The sequence below is a fragment of the Camelus dromedarius genome, chromosome 7 (assembly GCF_036321535.1).
Source record: "Camelus dromedarius isolate mCamDro1 chromosome 7, mCamDro1.pat, whole genome shotgun sequence".
NCBI lineage: Eukaryota > Metazoa > Chordata > Mammalia > Artiodactyla > Camelidae > Camelus > Camelus dromedarius.
Window position 1 is genome coordinate 12617427 of NC_087442.1, and position 14053 is coordinate 12631479.

The 14053-nt window shown below is 38.5% G+C and overlaps 1 protein-coding gene across 2 annotated transcripts in view; it reads left to right on the forward strand.

Annotated features, from left to right (window-relative positions):
* Positions 1–14053, forward strand: part of KDM7A (lysine demethylase 7A) — a 77414-nt gene that overhangs the window by 51231 nt on the left and 12130 nt on the right. The window contains exons 9-14 of one of the 2 annotated variants that reach the window (XM_064487303.1): positions 912–1018; positions 3802–3893; positions 6190–6279; positions 10986–11195; positions 12729–12853; positions 13056–13174. In XM_064487303.1, coding sequence (XP_064343373.1) covers positions 912–1018; positions 3802–3893; positions 6190–6279; positions 10986–11195; positions 12729–12853; positions 13056–13174 — 743 coding nt within the window. Of the gene's footprint in view, positions 1–911; positions 1019–3801; positions 3894–6189; positions 6280–10985; positions 11196–12728; positions 12854–13055; positions 13211–14053 lie in introns of both variants that reach the window. The other variant, XM_064487302.1, reaches the window with a different exon arrangement.

Below are 14053 nucleotides of genomic sequence, written 5' to 3' on the forward strand. Positions count from 1 at the left end.
TAAATAGGACTTTATCTAAAAGTTAAAAAAAAATCAACAACATATTTAATTGAGATCTCATGGAGACAGGCCCTGAGAAATTATTAGGAACTTTTAACGAAAGTATTGTCTTAAAATTTTGACAGGAGAACACCTTGATGCTTTTCTGATCTAAAAGAAAAACAATAATTTACTCAATTTGAGATTCGATACCACCTCACAGCTCAGCATTTTGTAAAAGTGAATAGGCTCCCCTATGGCCGTTTTTACAGTGGGTGTCGGGTGGTGGGGAAGAGTACCCCTAAGTAAGACTGCTGTCAAAGCGACTGTTGTCAAAGCACCTGCTTTAATTTTGCTGTGGGTAAAGGATTAACAGTTCTTTCCCCTTCTGCATGAGAATTTGACTTTTGAGTCATAACTGTTTCCCTGGTAGCTTAATTGAGAGAAGAATGTAACGAGGCAACATTGCTTATGGTAGAGTGTTTCCTGATTGATAAACTGCCTCAGGGCTGGGAGAACTGGAAATACCTAGTAGGAAGCCATATCTTTGGGCTTTCCTGAATGTGACTCTTGTCACTTGGCATGCCCATGAGCAGCCCCGGAAGCCACGTGCCTATGAAGAGCTGGTTTCCAGACATGTCATCACGTTGATTGTAGTGGAACCCTTGTAAAATTCCTTCTGGGATAAGATCCCAAGGTGTGATCTTTTTGAAGGCCAGTGTAAGTTCTTCAGTTTACTGTCCAGTTTGTTAAGATCAGACCCGAATGAGTTCATAGTTCAGCCTTATCCAAATGTGGTGTTGTTAGGCAATATGTAGACTTGATGGGTCTTATCTGTCATGGCTGATTTTATTTGCCTTAAGTTGGTTGCCTCCATTTAAGTTTGAAATGCTAATATTAATATTACATTTCTTCAAATTTTATTTATTTAGGTGTTACGAGATGGAAAAAAGGCTAAAAACACCAGATCTTTTCAAATTCCCTTTCTTTGAAGCCATATGTTGGTTTGTAGCCAAAAACTTGCTGGAAACCCTGAAAGGTAATTAATAATCCGTACATTTTATTGTTTCATACGGTGCATATTTGTAAATTCACTCAAAGCCACTGATACAAAGAGAGGCTGTTTTTTTAATATGGTGCAGCTGTTGTCCCTATTTTATTTTTTTAAATGTGTAATTTCCCTCCTGTCAAGAACCTGTTTAGCAGATTAGCAAATCTCTAGTTCATAGTCTTAAAAATCAGATATATGAGGAGCTGTGTCGGAACAACACAGGTAATAGTGAAAAATGTTCATTTCCCCCGGGCCTCTGGTAGCCTGCACTGTCAGGCACGTCGAAGCGCCTCACTGGCAAAAATGCAGTTGAAGCCAAGGGACTGTTACCTAAAATGTGTTCCTAAACATTTGCTTTCAGAAGTCGAGGGAGTAATTTTCACATCCTGAGAGAATCAGGTAGTGCCTGTGCCGTTACCATTGCGATCATTATGCGGCCAGTATGAGGCAGCAGGGGCACAAACCAACTGATGTCAGCCTCTGTGTCTGTTGAAGAAAAATGGTTTTTTGGGGGGTTATTTCCCTTTAAACATGAAAGCTACCTTTTTTAATGTGGAATTTTCAGATTTTAGTGTTTTGTCTTTTGGTTTAATAGTCTTTGATCAGTCAAGTTGGAGACTGTCACTTCTATTTTATCTGTTTTTTGCTTTCCATGTACTTGTGCCCATGAAAATGCAGTCCGTGTGGTTTTTGTGTTGTCTGACTTTTCTAGTCAGTTTGCTAGTAGTGCCGCTATTATAGTTAACTCCCAGAAGAACAGATATAAACAGATTAAACAGTAAAGTCTGTTCTAAAACATTTGGGTTTTTTCCCATTTAAAAGTTACACAAGAAGAAAAGGTAAAATGAAAAGAAACAACCAGTAACTAATTTCCCAGGATAGCATGCACAGAATTAAATGGTAAAACTCATTTGTGGTTTCTTTCCTTAAAAAGGTAGGGGGAGATCACTCTCTTTGGAAGGAAAAAGCAGTAGAACCCCATCCCACACCTGGGAGCACTGTGCAGAGGTAGATGTCTTGGCAGTGACGGCTGTACAAGAGGGAGGTCAGATCCCATGGGTGAAGAGGAGCAGGTCTTCTGCGCAAGACCAGTCTCTGCTCCAGAAATGCATCCTTATCCTAAATCCCTGACTTGTTCAGTGTTTTCATGTATTTTTCTTGGCCGCGGGAATGTCTCAGTGGACCCACAGAGTTGCCATATATGGTTTTCAGTAGAATACTGGACAGTAAAGTTCATCATCTCCTCTTCAGATAAAAGCCTAGGAAAATAGGAAAACTTAGAAAAACACATAAATGTCCTTGTTTTCTGGAAATAAAACCCAATTACTGAATCCACCAGATAAGAGATTGGCAATTCAGTACTCAAAGTTCAGAGCACCTTTTCCATCTTTCTCTTCTCTTTCTCACACACACATACATACACACACACGCATACACACACCTAGGGTAATGCTTTTTCCCTAATGTCTAAGAGGGGCTCATCAGTCAACTTTTTAGAGCAAATTAAGAATTTATCTGAAAGACGAAATCTTAGTGTTCCTTTTGCAGCCACAAGCAGCAAATTGTTTAGTCTTACCTTCACGATTTAGCCTTTGTTTTGGGCCATTGAGAGTTCAGAAATATTGAGGTCTGATTGAAAACATGACCCGTACATTAAAAACCTAAAAAAAAAAGATTGCTGTAAAAGGATATTTGTAGATCAGATTTTAAAATGTTCTCATCAGCCAGGTCAGTACAGGATACCGGGCAGTACTAGTAAGTTAATCCAGTCCGTTTGGCTAGAGCCACATGACCATTATACCAGTTCCTATCATCCTCGGATTCATCCTGGAGCAGGAATGGTGGTCTTGTTTCCCCATATTGTATTATTCTTTTATCCCTGACCTTTTAATTTTCTACCGTGGCCTGTTATTTGCCATGTCAGACTGTTGCAAGGCTTATATGATGGGTTAAATGAGTGTGGATTATATAAAACTTAACTGTGTTAAGTGTCAGTATTATTAAAACAGTGAATCAATTCTGGATTTATGTGAGTAAATTAACCACTCGGCAGAAGTTAATTTTTTTGCTTTTGCTTCAACTTACCTGAATTTTAGACCACATCGAATATATTTTGTGTGAGTTTTAGACAATCAGTTTGATTTTAAAACCCAGAAAAGACATTTGTGTGTGTATGTGTATTTGCCTTTATAATAATGTAATATGTCATGCCTGTAGCCAGTTGTATGGATCACACACTGCATACACACACACTCTCATACAGTTTAAAGAATTACAAGGCTGTCAGTCAGGTCACCTCTACCGAAGGTAAAGCAAAACTGGCAAAGTCCCTTGGAGACAGAGAGGCTCAGTTATTTTCCCCATTGCACCCTTCTGCTTCCCTGCTAGAGAGAGAACCATTATCCTGACTTCCGTGAAAATCCTCTTCTTCAGTTTTATCACCATGTCGCTAACTAAAATAGTTCAGTTTGTCCATTTTTAGACTTCATATGGGTAGGTTCCTGTTGACACTTTTATGACCTATCTTTTACTCAGAGTTATGTTTGTGAGCTTTCCTTTAACTGGAGCGTTTGGTACCACTACATTTAATGTAATTCTGTTTCTTTCTGGCCTTTTCAACTGATTGGGGTTTTTTTCCCTTTTTTTTTTTTTTTTTTCCTTTCTGTTACCCTGGAAGTTCCACGATTTGATGTTTGGTGGTTACTCAGTACCTAAAGTTAGTCCCTTCACTGCAGAACGCTGACCCCTTTCTTTCCACTTCACTCCCACAGAACTGAGAGAAGACGGTTTCCAGCCTCAAACTTACTTAGTACAGGGCGTGAAAGCACTGCATACTGCTTTGAAGTTATGGATGAAAAAAGAAGTAAGTAGTTTTCTTTGGTGAAATAATTGCTAATTTTTACATGGCAAGGTTAGGAAAACAGAGTCCATATGCTGTTGTGGCAGCACTTGTGAGTGGGAGTAGTAGAAGGAAGGGAAATCATACTTCAAGCACAGCCTGCATTTGATTAGACACTGTGTACAGATGTGCTGGCGTGTGTTGATGAGAATGAAGTACCTAGGCATTTCATCTCAGAAAGAAAGTAAATTCGAGTATATCTAGGATACTGACTAAGAAATGAACATGTAGGTATAGAATAATAGTAACTAACTTTGAGCTCTCAGAGCGTGCTAACCACTGTGCATAATCCTTAAACCACATAATCTTCAAAGCAACTATACAAGGTGGGGGTGCTGTTGTTATTCTCATTTAACCTACAAAGAAGCTGAGGTTCAAGAGTTTCAAGTACTTGCCCAAGATAACTGGTGGAGCTAGGCCTTAAAGCTAGGTCTCTGTTTGCAAAGCCTATGCCCTTTTCCCTCTGCTAGACTTAGGTAATAATGAAAAGAGAGGCCACGGTTCAAGAAGGAGCTTTCCATTTTCACTAAATGTGATCTGGTCTGTATTTGAATCCCACTGCCTCTAACAGGTCATCCCAGATCTCCGTTTGGAATTAGTGTGTCCTTTGCTTGTGCTTCTATAGCGTGTTTCTTATGCCAGTGGACAAAAAGTAAAGTGTCCATGTCCTCTTCCCTAGGTTTATCCGCTCTTGAAGAACAGGGACTCTCTCTTCTTTATTTCCTTCCTGGAACTTTACACACAATGCTTTAATAAGGGATAAATACTTGAGCTGATGAAAATACATTTCCATACTAATTTCTTGAATGTCCACTTGAAATAAAAATCCTTCTCTTAAGAGATATTGGAAGACAGTAATTAATAGGTTACGCACCCAATAATTTTATGCTCCCTTTCACTTACTCATCATTGCTGCATACCACTGTGTAAGCATTCAGGAAAAGCAAAATCATGTCTTTCAGTGTTGAAGATGTCATCATCTAAATGACGAGTAAAGGCAGAAACAGATTACCAAAGTATATATAGTATGTAACAAGGTGAAAACAGAATAAAGACTGTTGCAAAAATTGTGTAATTCCTTTCCTACTGAAGGCGTTAGGCAAGTTGTTTTCAACTTTGTGTGTTTATCAGAATTGTATTTAGAGCTTTTTAAAGATAAACTTCTTGCATCTTTCCCGAGAGATTCTGATTTAATAGAGTTGGGGTAGGATCTGAACTTGTCTTTAACTTTGTTGGTGATTTTGATGCACAGTAAACTTCACCAACAATAGATGCTGTTAATTCATTACATTTGAAGTGCGCTTTTAAAAGCATGACGTTTGCATTTTAACTGTTGCGTTTAACCTTGCTCTGAGATGAGAGGCAGCTCAGCATTGTGGTTAAGGGCATGGACTCTGGAGTCAGATGCTTCGATTCAAGTTAGCTACACTCCCAATAAACCGCTGACATCTGTGCTTATATTCCCTCGATTATAACATGAGAATAATAGTGGTATCTCGGTCATAGTGCTGTTGAAAGGATTTGTGAGTTAACACTGGTAAAGTACTCAGCTGTGTCTTGCCTAGCACAGAGTTACCACTTAATGTAACTGTTGTTCTTAGTTGGTTTTAAAAAATTATGCTAGAACCAAGGAGAGGATGTAAAGCAAAAATAACAACTAGTATATTGTGTCTAAAAAATCAAAATGTTCTTAGATATAGAGATTAATATTTGGAAATAGACATAATAAATAATGACAGCAATTGGCAGTTCAATAAATATGATAACTCACCAATTTCTCTTTCCTATTGATGGAATCTTTTCCCTATTTTGCTTTTGATATTAAAACAAAACAAAAAAAACCTTCACAAATTAGACTTCTGTTGAGAAACTAGTGTTATTTTAGTGCCTATATTCCCCCTTACAAATCCTTACATATTAGGAATTAATTGTAAGGCTTAGTTAGTTACCTTACTAATTACAGTAGTATTTAGAATTACAGTAAGCTTTGAGGTGTAGAGTACAAGGTTACTACTCTGTATAGAGCAAAATTCATAGTCAGACAAATTCATCTTTAACTCTGTGTAAGAAGATTATATAAATTAATAAGGATCTCGTTAGAAGATATTAAACCAACCACATGAGCTACTAAGACCTGGCTTGTTGGTATTTAGCTTTGTCTATGAAATCTAGAGAATCCAAAATTGATTTAGTAAATTAGTTTTTACATATTAAAATGTAAATAACTTTTGTTGTCTTCTCTTTGTTAATCCAAATACAGCTTGTATCTGAACATGCCTTTGAAATTCCAGACAACGTTAGACCTGGACATCTTATTAAAGAACTTTCTAAAGTAATTCGAGCAATAGAGGTAAGAGTAGAAACTATCATCTAGGTGCTTGGTTACTGTCTGCTTGAGAAGCCGTTGGACTTCCCATCATACTACAAGCATTTAAAAGTCCTTATACTCTTAGAAGAAATAGAATGAGCTGTGTCTTGGAAGGAGTCTCAGGTTTTCAGGCTTCCAAAGTCCTACAGAGATATCCAGAGTATTGTGTCATTATGAGGTAAAAAGGAAGCAGCTACCAGGCTCCTTCAGATTCTTCAGGTTACCTCAGTCATAAATACAGAATAAACAAAGCTTTCAGATCCCATTCATTTCTGCAATGCAGAGATGAATACATTTTAGAAATTAGAGAAAGAGAAAATGGGAGGTGAGTAAGAGCTGGGGGGAAGCTGGATTGAAAAGAGGGATGACGTAAGTGAGGTGCAGCAAGGAGGTCCTCTTGGCTGAAAGTATTACAGCAACTCGGTTACGTAAATGCCCTTTGTTAAAAGCCTGAGATTAGGTGTTTTAATGTATGTGTTAGGTCTGTTCTAGGTACTAACGAAAGGGGGTTTTTAAAGGAGTTCTTCAGGGAGGTAGTTCTGTTAGTATCTATCTTGAACAGAAAAGAAATTAAGTGTAAGAATGGAGGCTAACTGATAATTTAGCAGCTTAATCTAATCTAGATTACGGCTGTGTTTGGGGAACAGAAAGAGGTATACATCTAAAAGATAGTAAATTGTTGAGCTTAATATCCTTGAATAGAATATTTCATATAATTTTCAGTATGTTCAGTTATGGTAGGAAGTTATTTTCTGTTTTTCAAGAATTGTGTATAAATGGATTTTTAAAATCAAAAGTCACATGTTTAATCTTAAATATATATGTAAATGTATGAATATATAAATACACAGTAACAACCAAAGCAAAGAATAAACTCAGCAAGAAAGGTGTAGGTCTGTATGAAAAAAACTATAAGTCTTTACTAAGAGAAATAAAACTATAATTGAATAAATGAGAGTGTCATTTCTGAAATGTGTCAATTCCAAATTAGTATTACAAATTGAAAATGGTAAAATATATGTGGAAAAGTAATTGGACAAAAATAGCCAATAAACTTTTTTTTTTATATCTGGGGGATAGAGAGTACAGAAGGCAGGAAAAATGGCAGTAGAAAAATGTACAAAGAAAATAGAAACAAGTATTTCACTAAACAAGAGATAGAAATGGCCAATCCAGTAAAAATATGAAAAATATTCTCAGTATGTGAAAAAATATTCAGCCACATTTTGCTAAGTAATTTATGATTTTAAATGATCATTTATCAAATTGGCAAAAATAAAATTCCATATTTTTGCTGTTTTGATAGGAAGTATAGAATAGTTTATGCTTTCTAACTGGCATATCCCATGATCTAGCATTACTTTAATAAAGTAAATAAGAGGATTCCAGTTAAACTTTAGATTGACCATACCTATTACCACTGTCACCTCTTGGAACCAAAATGAGAGTAAAAGAATAAAGATGACACCCCCAGAGACAAAGAGAATAACAGAGATGAAGACGCCAACAAAATTTTGGAAGCTGAAAACAAACATACAGGCGGTAACTGATTCTGCAGACCAGAGGGAGCTGAAACCTGTGTGGTCAATGGGAGAAGACCAGAAGCAGATCGTCCCAGTATAGCAGAACCTTCAAAAAGTCAGCAGTCAGGGACACTAGGACCCTCTGGATATGAGAGTGGAGGTGGGATTGAAAACAGAATTAGTTAAAGGTCTATTTAAGAAATAAATTGATTTCTAAAGCCCTGCCTTGACCCATGTCGAAACCTAGAGGTTTAATTTTTTTGAGAGTTTGAACTCGAAACTGGACTTTGGGACACTGAACCCAGCTGAGAAAGATGGATACTGTACTGAAAACAAGAGGATTAAGTGACAGTCTGTATAGTGAATGATTCTTCTTCCACTTAGCTCCCCAGACACAGGCAGTCTGGCTTATACTTCCCAGGCCAAGAGCAAGATCCACTGATACTGACAATTTGAAACTTTTAATTACAACAACCCAGATTCCTGTAGTGAAGCCTATCAGCTGACAAAGCCCCACTCACTCAGAGCCCCCAATTAGCTTTTTCCTCTTTACCTGCAGTGAAATGTACGGATCATAAAAGATCCTCCAGAGAAAAAAAAGTAAATAATGCCTCCATGAAAAAAGAACAGGAGGCTATGCCAGAGGAACATTCAAAGAAGAAAAGGGGCTCTTGGAAGTAAGAAATATAATATTAAAAAAATGTAGTGGAATGGTTGGAAGATAAAGTTGGAAATATCTTCCCTGAAGTTAAAAACAAAAGACAGAAATAGAACAGAAAAATTAGATTTTACACAGTCACTATCAAAATAATAAGAGCTCCAGAAAGAGATAACAGAGGAAACAAGGTTATCAGAAGAATAATCAAAGAAAGTGTTTTAGAATTCAAGGACACATCTTCCCAAATTGAGAGCTCTACAGAATGCCTAGTACAGTGGGTGAAAAAAGACCTATTCCAAGGCACATTTGGTCACATTTAGAAGCCATGTAACAAAGTTTATCCTTAAAAAGCATTAAAGAAGGAAGTATGGGTCAAAAACAAAGAATTGGGACTCAGAATAATACCAGATTTCTCAGCAATAACATTGCGAACTAGAAGGCGATGAAGCAAACTCTTTAACATTCTGAGTGGCAGGAGGATGCCAGCCTACAAGTCTGTGTTTCAGCCAAGCTCTGAATCAAATATGTAGTAAAGTAAAAATTGGTCAGAGAGGCAAGATCTCAAAAAATTTACCTCCCATGTTGTCTTTATCAGGAAACTCTTATTAGAGGGTGTACTGAGAGGGAATCGACTAACTGTGAGGAGCCCTGCAATTCATTCTTCTAACAGTTACTGAATACTACTGTGTGCCGTCAGGAATGGGCTTAGAGCACTGAACAAAACAAAGGCCCTGCCCTTCGGGCTTAGTAAGAAGAGGCTGGCCATAAAAATCTTATCTCAGGAATCGACAAGTGCCATGAATAAAAATAAAGAAGGGGAAAAGGATAGGGAGTGACAGCCAGAGATGGTGGTGGGCGTTGCAGTTCCATGTGGTGGACTGGGGACAGGTCGGGAAAGGTCTTTGATGACATGCACAGCCCGGAGAGCAGCTAGTCCAGGTCGGATCAGGAGAGTGAAAGGCTCCACACTGGTTGTTCATTTGAAATTCAGATTTAACTAGACATCTAGTATTTTATCTGGCATTCCTGTCTAGGACGTCTGTCTCCAAAGAAAGATACAAAAATTGATAGATTATTTAATGTGTTTGAATATTTGCATTCTTCTAGTGGGGAATTTTGGGATCAATTAATGCTAAATACACAGAAAACAAAGCAGATGGAGATGAGGCAACTCAAAACTCAAGGGAAAGTCAAAGGATGGAAAAGAAAGGCGTAATAATAGTATGTTATGTGGCAGCGGGTTAGAAATAATTTTCATTGAGTCCAGTATAAATATTGAATATTGAAGGGAGAGAGTGTGTGTGCTTTTAGGTGAAATATGCAAGGATTAAGACGTCATCCCACAGAGGAGGAATTCAGTAATACCTGAACTGAAAAGCCAGGAAATAACAGTTTAAACATGTTCTTTAGAAATTTAGAGGCAAATAACTGAAACAACAACAAAAAAACCCGAGCTACTAGAGTTGGCAGTGCTGGGTGGTATACACACAAAAGAACTGAAGACAAGAACTTGAACAGATAGATACACACACACTTTCACAGCAGCTATATTCACAGCAGCCAAATGGTAGAAGCAACCCAAGTGTCCATCATAGAGGAATGGATAATCAAAGTGTGGTCCATACATCAATAGAATATTATTTCAGCAATAAAAAGGAATAAAATTTTGATACACACTACAAAATGAGTGAGCCTAGAAAATATTATGCTAAGTGAAATATGCTAGAAACAAGGGGACAAATGTTATATGATTCCAGTTACATGTAGTTCCTGGAATGGTCAGATCCCTAGAGAAGATAGAATGGTGGTTGCCTGGGGCTGGGGCTGAGAAGGGATGGGAGTTACTGTTTAACAGTTTACATTTGAGAAGATTCAGAAGTGGAGATGGATTGTGGTGATGGTTAGACAACAATGTGAAATGTACTTAATGCCACTGAACTGTATGCTTTAAAATGGTAAATTACATAATTGTTACCACATATTATGTGGTACAAAATTATGTATATGTTACTACAATTTCTAAAAACTTGCAAGTTGTTATCTCTGAGGAAAGAGAATCAGATGGGGAAGAGTAGACTGCACTTTTCATAATATGCTTATAGAATTTTAACTTTTAAAACTACACTGCTGTGTGACTTTGGTTTAAAAAGTACTTATTGATTTATGCAAATCTGTATATGAAAGAAGGTTCATCATAGGTAAGAACTGAAGGCAGCCTAAATAACTACCACTGAGTATTAGATCAATAAAGTATCTATATCTGTATAGTGGAATACTACACAGCCTTCAAAATGATATGAAAATCAAGGAAATATGTTCACAGTATATTACGTGGGGGAGAGGAGGGGAAAAGGTCTTGGCAAAGCTCAAGTTTTAAGATTTGGTCTTTTTTGCTTATACAATTAAACTGAATGTTTTCTGTTTTCTAAAATATTTTTATGACTGATTAGTTAGTCAGGTATGTATGTGGCCTGGTCATAAAAAAGCTCTGAATTTAATTCTTAAAGGAGGAAAACGGCAAACCAGTTAAATCTCAGGGAATTCCTACTGTATGTCCAGTTTCACGATCCTCAAATGAAGCGACTTCCCCATACCACTCCCGACGAAGGATGAGGAAACTTCGGGATCATCATGTCCGAACTCCTTCCAACCTAGACATCCTGGAACTCCACACGAGGGAGGTCCTCCGGAGACTGGAGATGTGTCCGTGGGAAGAGGCAAGCTTACATCTCATGGTTACACAATAGACTTGGTCGTTTCTGAAAGATCTTTAGAAGGACGATAAAAAGAGAACCATCTGGCCATTCTTGTCATCTCATATCTGCTTAGCGTTGTGGGGGTCAGCAGTGCTTCTCCTCTGCTGGGGATGTGCTTCAGCCTGCTGGGCATCAATGTAGAAGCGGACAGGTCGTGTCTATTTGCTGACATGTTTATTGAGTGTTTACCAAGTGCCATGTGCTCTTCTAGGCTCTGGAGAAGATACCAGAGTGAGCAAAACTTGAGTCCCCACCCTCGTGTAGCTTCCATCCTAGCTCAAGTTGGAGGGATGGAAGTCAGAGACATAAATTGCAGTAATATAGTTTGATAACAAATGTTATGAAGGAAGCCAGAACAATACAGCAAGAGAAGAAAGGGGCTGGGGTGGCTGCTGCTTTAGCTAAGGCGGTCGGAGAGCCTCTCAAGTGGGGGCGTTTGGACTACACTTAACTAGTCAGATGGATCCACAGATGTGAGGACAAGCACTGCAGGTGGAGGGAGGAGCAAGTGCAGAAAGCCTTTCTCGGACCCAGCAGCATCCGCTTGGATGGCTGTTAGACTGGGAGGCTATTAGAATAAACCCACTGAAGTTGTGAGAAACGCTGGCCTGATGGGCAGAGGGGAGAAGGGTGGGGCGGTGATGAGCTGGACGTGGGGCCTTTGTGAAGCGTGCTGATGAGCGTGTGGGGAGATCAGTATCATCCGAAGTTTCACATCATAAGTAGAAGATAATTTAAAATGAATAAGGTACTGGTTTCTCTGAATTAACATAAAGAAGTTACATAGAATTAAAACTTCCTTAAATGTTTGAAATTTTGTGTAATTATTTTTTTACTGTTTTAACAAGCTCTTGTTCTAAACCTCCTTAAACTCATAGCCATCTGGGAGAAGATTTACCTAATTATGAAAGGCTCTGTTTATTGTTAAAGAAAAATACTACCACCAAAAGGAAAGATTCTTTATGTATTAAAAACCAGCGACTGTTGGGCCTTTATGTCACACAGTGGCCTTTGTTCCTGGTAATAGCAGGGTGGTGACCTGTAAGTTGCTGACAGTGCCTGGTGCGGAGATTAGAGATTGGGTCAAGGGTAGGGTGACTGGAAAGGACCCAGTGGCTAGGACTTCAGCCAGAGGAAATGAGGGAAAGGGAATTAAAATCCATGAAGGCAGTCCTTCTCCAGCTTTGCAGCTTTTCAGCTTTCTGCAAGAGTGAAATAAATGTCTTTGAAGTCACTTTATACAAACGTTATATTTGGCTTTATAGAATGTGTTTTATTGTTACTGGCTGTACAGGAAGATGAGCCATATTTGTGCTTTGGTTTTAGGAGCCGTTCAGTTTTAGTGCCACGCCGCGGCGGATGCCCTCGCCGGGTGCCGCCCGGTGCTCTTCAGGGTGCAGGGTTGCGGGGGGAGCTGGTGGTACACTGTGTTCTTTACTCGTCAGGCAGGTGTATTTTGAGGGTGGAGGTTAAGTTCTGTTTTTATTCTTCAAGGACATCTTGAGCTCTAAACTGAATGGAAAATTCAACAAACATCTCCAGCCATCTTCCACGGTACCTGAATGGAGAGCGAAAGATAACGATTTACGATTACTGCTGACAAATGGAAGGATAATTAAGTAGGTGAATTAGATGAGAGTATCGCACCCGTTTGTTTCAGTGGATTCCCTCTGTTCATTTAATCCCTAGTCCAGACCATTGCACACCTGCCTGAAATATGGGGAAAGGGTCTCAGTTCTCTCTGTAAATTAAGGGGGCTTAATACTGTTTGGCTATATAGTTGCTGTTTTCTGACTTGATTACTTTTCCCTCTATACACAGAGATGAGAGACAGCCCTTCGCAGATCAAAGTCTTTATACAGTAGACAGTGAAAATGAAGAGGATAAAAGAAGGACAAAAAAGGCAAAAGTGAAGATAGAAGAGAGTTCAGGAATAGAAGGTGTGGAGAGTGAAGCGTCTCAAAAACCACTGAACAGTATGTTTGTTTTAATGGTCATTTTAAATGTCTGTTCATGACTAATGCGCTAATAATACGTGAAGTAGCTCGCTAATGTTGAAGTTCTTAAACTTGTAGTAGGGTTAAAATTTGTGTGTCACTAATAGTCTTTTGAGAAGTCTGAAGTATTTCTGAGCAGTATCTTCATCAGGGAAATGCTGAATGTGACTGCCAGGTGACGTGTGGCATCCGGGGCAGGTGTCACTAATGACAGGGATGTCGCCAGTCAGTGACACCCTCGTCCAGTGACAGTTTTTACAAGAGTCACATGAAAGCTCGTGCATTTTATGGGCCTCTACTCCAAATAATAAAGCATTTGCAAGTTTAATGCAGTTTCAAAGATAATTTTAGCTGACATGCATATGGTTTTCAGAATTAGGAGACATATATAACTGGTAGATCTGAAGCTGTTAGTAATCCAAGTACTGTAGTATTTGACTGCCTAATTGCCTGACAAGAAGGCCTCTACTTGGTTATTAACTGGTTCTCATCAGTGTGATGAATAGTAACACCCCCTCTTCCTTGAGATTTTTCTTCTTTGAATGAAGTCTTAATTTTCTCAGCATTTTGCAGGGTCTCCATATACCTTTCTGTCTTAAAAGTAGTTAAATATTTTAGTACTTGATAAATAATGTTCATTATCTGCAACATTTGCTTAATGCATGTTGACTACTTCAATTCCTGCAAATTCCAGATAAGTTTATTATTGCTGTGGTTGGTGATTCTGCATTTGTTCACATGCCAGAGGAGAGGCAGCAAATCAATGGGACTGATCAGGCTGCGGGGAAGAGAGAGGCATGCTGAAGCCTGGTTTACAAGCTT